This window comes from Tupaia chinensis, unplaced genomic scaffold (genome assembly GCF_000334495.1).
Source record: "Tupaia chinensis unplaced genomic scaffold, TupChi_1.0 Scaffold144150_1, whole genome shotgun sequence".
NCBI lineage: Eukaryota > Metazoa > Chordata > Mammalia > Scandentia > Tupaiidae > Tupaia > Tupaia belangeri.
The window spans coordinates 119168-124154 of NW_006204006.1; the positions used below are offsets into that span (position 1 = coordinate 119168).

Consider the following 4987-nt stretch of genomic DNA (forward strand, 5'->3'; position numbering starts at 1 on the left):
CGGAAGAGCCTGTGCTAAAGTCATCTGAGCAAATGCCACCACATAGTTGGCCCCAGGCAGGAGAGCACCCTGCATCTGTCCTGTGGTCTTTCATGCTGGCCTTTGGCATGTATACCTAGAGGATTGCAGTAGGTAGGGCTAGCATCTCTTTCTTGTCCCTGGACAGGTGCAGCAGCCAGGGACCGGATCTGAGCAGGTCAACCCCCATACAGAGGGCCGGGTGTTCGGTGGGCAAGGACTCTGTGCCCGGGCCCTGTATGACTACCAGGCAGGTAAGGTGCCCTAGACTAGTTGCCAGGCCAGGGTTCTGAGGTAGGAGACATGAGGATTAGGAGCTTGGGGGGACCTCCGGTTGTCAGGAGGGGATAGGACAATAGGAGGCTAGTTTGGGGTGAACCCCTACTAGAGTGGGCCGATGAGGCACTGAAGCTCTTGTCCCTGTGCTCTGGCAGCTGCTCGCTGCCTGCTGGTACAAATCCCACTTGCCATCCTTAAGAGCCTGAAGGCAGAGTTCACATGGGTGTGGGGCCAGGCCTACACACTGGTGCTTGGAAGGTGTGGGTGGGGCTGGGGGTGTTGCTCTGCTCAGTGAGCCTGGGGAGGGCAGGGCCCCTGATTCAGTGCCTGCACTCACCCTTCTGCAGCTGACGACACAGAGATCTCCTTTGACCCTGAGAACCTCATCACAGGCATCGAGGTGATCGACGAGGGCTGGTGGCGTGGCTACGGGCCGGATGGCCACTTTGGCATGTTCCCTGCCAACTATGTGGAGCTCCTTGAGTGAGGCCAAGGCCTACCTTCCAACCCACCCAGATGGCCCCTAGCTGCTGGGTTAGGGGGCCCATCAAGAGCCCATACGCTGTGAAGGGCACCCATGAGGACAAGTCCCTGGGACTCCCCGGGCTTGGGTGGCTTGGCCTCTGACACCCAAATGCAGCAATAACCTGGTGATTCCCCAACATGTTCCCTGTAGCCACCCAGATCCTCCCTCCAGCCTGGGCCTGACCTCATGGCCACATCGGCAGGGGGCATGGAGCTGAGTGAGGTCATCTGGAGGCTGCTTCTGAATTTGCCTTTCTTTCCTGCTCTTGCTTCTATGGAGTGGTGTCTACAGCTGTTCAGAACAACCATTGGGCACAGGGAGCTCCCGAGGGTGGTTTTGGGTAGAGCTTATGACCAAGCCTGAGTGGACACAGACAGTGTGGGCAACAGGGGTCATCTCATTGGCCCCTGCTCATGGTTGTCCACCTTCTTAGGCTATGGGAAGTGCTTGGGCTGTGGGAAGTGGATTCAGTGACCCAGCCCCCCACCTTTGCGTGTGTGAAAACAGCAGACATGATGTGCCTTCGTGTGGCTCACTCAGTGCTTGCCAGCTGTCCCACAGAGTGATCCTGGCTTCAATCCCCCATTCTCTGTCCCAGCCCTTTGTGTCCTGAGGAATAGGTCTGCTTTTATGCTGAGATTCCCCATGGTCTACTTGAGCCCTTGGCCCAGCCCTGCCCTACTCAGTGGTCCCAGGTGGAAACAAACACCCTGCCTGGGATAAGCACATGTGTGCCTATGTGTGTGCATACCCAAATGCATCCTCAAGCCTTAGCGCCAATGATCAGCCACCTGGGAAAGGCATGGATATTTGGGTGTGGTTACAGCCAGAACCTTCCTGTGTTTCCATTCTGGAAGAGGTCAGGGGTTGCCCTGTTCCCTATCTTGAGCTTCCGCCCATGTGCACTGTGTGTGTGTGGAGTGAGGTTCCTGGTGCCCTCCAAATCTGGGAACTAGGTCCCTCTGGTGCCCCAGGAGCTAGACAGATAAATGTGACTCCTATCCTCCCCTGATGGTGGTGGCCCAAAGAAAAGCTGCACCAAGGGCAGCACACCCTCCTCTCATGAAGATTGCAGGCCTGCCTAGCTTTGAGGCCCCCTGAGACTTGTCTGTCCCCAGCCAGGAAGTGAGACTTGGTGCCCTCTAAAGACAGCTGGGTGGGAAGTGATGGTGTCCTGGCTATGGTCTTTCCCCCATGGGGATAGCCACATCACTGGACTCTGCCCTAAGTGGCCCCACACACTGGTTCCAGAGCCTGGTATCAAGTGGCCCTGAGCTTCAGGCTCACAGTCCCTTGCCCCTGGAGTCTCCACAGCTAATGGTACCCACACTGGACTTGAGATGGTGGGAGGAGGTGCCTTTATTGCCCTGAGGGCCATCCCTCTCACTTGGCCTTGCCTTGGGCAGCCACAGCCTCCATGGCCTTCCGTACTGTCTCCTCGTCACCCAGGAAGCGCATTGGCTTGGTGGGCTTCAGTGCCTGGTCCAGCTCGTACACGATGGGAATCCCCGTGGGCAGATTCAACTCCATGATGGCCTGGTCTGACATCCCTGAACCAGAAGAACAGTCATTCTTAGTCCCTTCACCCCCAGCCCATCCAGGCAGATGCTGACCTTTATGGGCCAGAGTCAGTACCCCAGACACCAGCTCTCCTGGCTAAGAACAAGGCTACAAAGTAAACCTAAAGGTCAGAGTAAAACCACCCTGGACTAAGCAGCCTCCAGAAATAGCCCTGCGGTGAGCAAGGGCCTTATGTGGCCAAGCCACTATCCATGCCTGCAGGTGCTGCCCATGATCTTGGCCCAATATAACACCTGGTCAGGCTGAAGTAGGGGGTCAGGAAGAACACTCATGAAGGTTTCTAGAGAGTTCTAGATACCCCAGGCAAGAGGTGGTGAGACAGCTAGGTGGTGGGAAGTAGTGCCTGCTGGAAACCCGAGCCCTGTGCCTGCTGTGCTGGGAATAGCAGTTCGACCTTTGGGATGTGCCTGCCTGGCCTCCGTGCAGGAGTTTGAAAGCCAGGGACACCCAGACTCCCACTGAAATGCCCTACAGGGCCACCCCCTGGTTTGGGCCACACCCGATGGTGCCCAAGGGTTCCTCTAGTCCATGTAACAGGCCTGACCCCAGAGGCCTATTTGTTACCCCTCCTTGCCTAGTGGGAACCTACCCTCAACTGTGAAAGCCTGGCTGCTCCCAGCCTCATTACCTCATTACCCCTCTGGACTGGTCTTGCCTCTGCCTGGGAAGGGCAGTGATGGGGCAGGAGCTGAGCGCTACTGGGGGTTGGGGAGGAAGCAGGTTCAATCCACACCCAGCGGCAGCCAGGCCAGAGGCATTTATAGCTGTGTGCATGTGTGCATAGTCTGGCCTTTTAACTGGCCAGGTCCCCGTGGGTAGCATGCCAGCCTCAGCCTGCCTGCCTGTGGTCAGGGGGTGCTCCCTGAGTGGCTTGGTCTCTGGTTGTGCAGGCTTAGCCCCTGTTGCCTTTGTAGGAAGCCCATTTTGCTTAGAGTCTAGTGCATGCATAAAACAAAGTTTTCACACAATTGCTTAAAATGTTTTCTCAACCCTCCTGGTTTAACCCACAGCTTGGAAGTCCAGGGGTCTGCAAAGCTGCCCTGCCCAGAACTGAAACAAGAACCCTGGGTGGTCTGCTCTGACTCCCCAACCCCTGGCCTGCTTCCATCCACACCCTCCTGAATGTGGGTCTCACCTTCCAGGTGCTTGACGATGCCCCGCAGGCTGTTCCCATGGGCTGCAATCAGCACCCGCTTGCCAGCCTTGATCTGGGGTGCAATCTCATCATTCCAGAAAGGCAGGGCCCGGGCAATGGTGTCCTTGAGGCTCTCACAGGTGGGCAGTTCCCCAGGCTTCAGGCCTGCATACCGGCGTTCCTGGGGGATGTAGGCATGTGACTGTGCCCCCCAGAAACTGCTGCACTTGCTTCCCAGCCAGGCCCTAACCTCATGGTGTAGCCCCCCACACCCCAGAGGTCTTCCCTACTGTACCCACCTTGCTGATGGTGCTGTAATAGGGGTGCTTTTCATCCATGGGGGGTGGCGGGATGTCAAAGGACCGCCTCCAGATCTTCACCTGCTCCTCCCCGTGCTTGGCAGCTGTCTCCGCCTTGTTGAGGCCTGTGAGACCCCCATAGTGTCGCTCATTGAGACGCCAGGTACGCACCACAGGCAGCCACATCTGGTCTGTTCCATCCAGAATGGTCCAGAGGGTGCGGATAGCGCGCTTCAGCACTGATGTGTAGCATATGTCAAACTCCATCTTGGCGTCCTTTATGGCCACAGCCCCCCTCTTGGCCTCTTCAGCTCCCTTCTCACTCAGCTCTGCATCAAACCAGCCACAGAAGCGGTTTTCCTGGTTCCATGTGCTCTCACCATGTCGGACCATCACGAGGCGGTGGGTGGCCATGGCAGCAGTTGGGACCAGGGGGCCGTGTGGACAGGGACAGCTGCCTCGCCTGCACCTCAGCTTTATAACATTCTGTCCCAGCCCCGCCCAGCCAGGCGGCGTCAGGTGGCCAGTAGCAGATCTGGGGGAGGGAGGTGAGGGCCAGGAGCTGGACTTAAAATAGCCCCTCGCCACTTCCAGCCGGGCCTGGGCTTCGGCTCCATGACCAGCTGGCACCCAGCAGGGGAAGGTGGGGGCTATTAGGAACCCTCCCAAGGAGGGTGGCTCCTCTAGGTCAGGGATTCTGGCCCATTGGGCCTTCCCCAACTTGGCAGAAGCCCAGAAAAAAGTCTTGAGCCTTACTCCTACTCAGCACAACTGGGGACCAGTCTGTTTCAGTGAGGAAACCCTGTGCTCAGGGGTACATATGGGTGTGTACACACATGTAGGTATACCTCTTGTCCTGTGTGCATGTAAGGGCAAACATGCCGGCAATGCACATGTGCATGCATGTGTTCATGTGTGCCCAAGCATGCACATGCAACTGGTGTGCACAGTGCATATGTGCACTGAATGCAGTATATATGCACGTATACATGCAAGTTGCCAGGAGCTCCCTGTCCCTTTGTTCTGCTTGACCTAGGTGCAGATCTGGGATCGAGCTTCCCTTGGTGTCCTGATGTTGGCCCCAGGTAGGCTTCCTCTGCTATGAGATGACCACTATAGCAATCTGTCACTGGTGGCCAGGCTCAGAGG

The 4987-nt window shown here is 57.1% G+C and overlaps 2 protein-coding genes across 4 annotated transcripts in view; one reads left to right on the plus strand and one right to left on the minus strand.

The window, feature by feature from the left end:
- Positions 1-3369, plus strand: part of DBNL (drebrin like) — a 9078-nt gene extending 5709 nt beyond the window's left edge. For all 3 annotated transcript variants that reach the window (XM_014583185.2, XM_006166005.3, XM_027767287.1), the window contains exons 11-12: positions 167-272; positions 645-3369. In XM_014583185.2, the coding sequence (XP_014438671.1) occupies positions 167-272; positions 645-784 (246 nt within the window). In that variant the 3' untranslated portion in view covers positions 785-3369. The remainder of the gene's footprint in view (positions 1-166; positions 273-644) is intronic.
- PGAM2 (phosphoglycerate mutase 2) lies at positions 2165-4340 on the minus strand. The gene is made up of 3 exons (XM_006166004.1): positions 3839-4340; positions 3540-3720; positions 2165-2373 (listed from the first exon to the last, which is right to left on the minus strand). The coding sequence occupies exons 1-3, from the start codon at positions 4250-4252 to the stop codon at positions 2207-2209; spliced, it is 762 nt and encodes a 253-aa protein (XP_006166066.1). The 5' UTR covers positions 4253-4340; the 3' UTR covers positions 2165-2206.
- Positions 4341-4987: the final 647 nt, after the last annotated feature.

Bases quoted from the DNA above. Each gene is read 5' to 3' on its own strand.
- PGAM2 (XM_006166004.1), bottom strand. From the start codon at position 4,252: ATGGCCACCCACCGCCTCGTGATGGTCCGACATGGTGAGAGCACATGG. The intron at 3,721-3,838 runs GTGGGTACAGTA...TACATCCCCCAG, and splicing joins ATTACAGCACCATCAGCAAG to GAACGCCGGTATGCAGGCCT. The intron at 2,374-3,539 runs GTGAGACCCACA...CTTCTGGTTCAG, and splicing joins CATCGTCAAGCACCTGGAAG to GGATGTCAGACCAGGCCATC.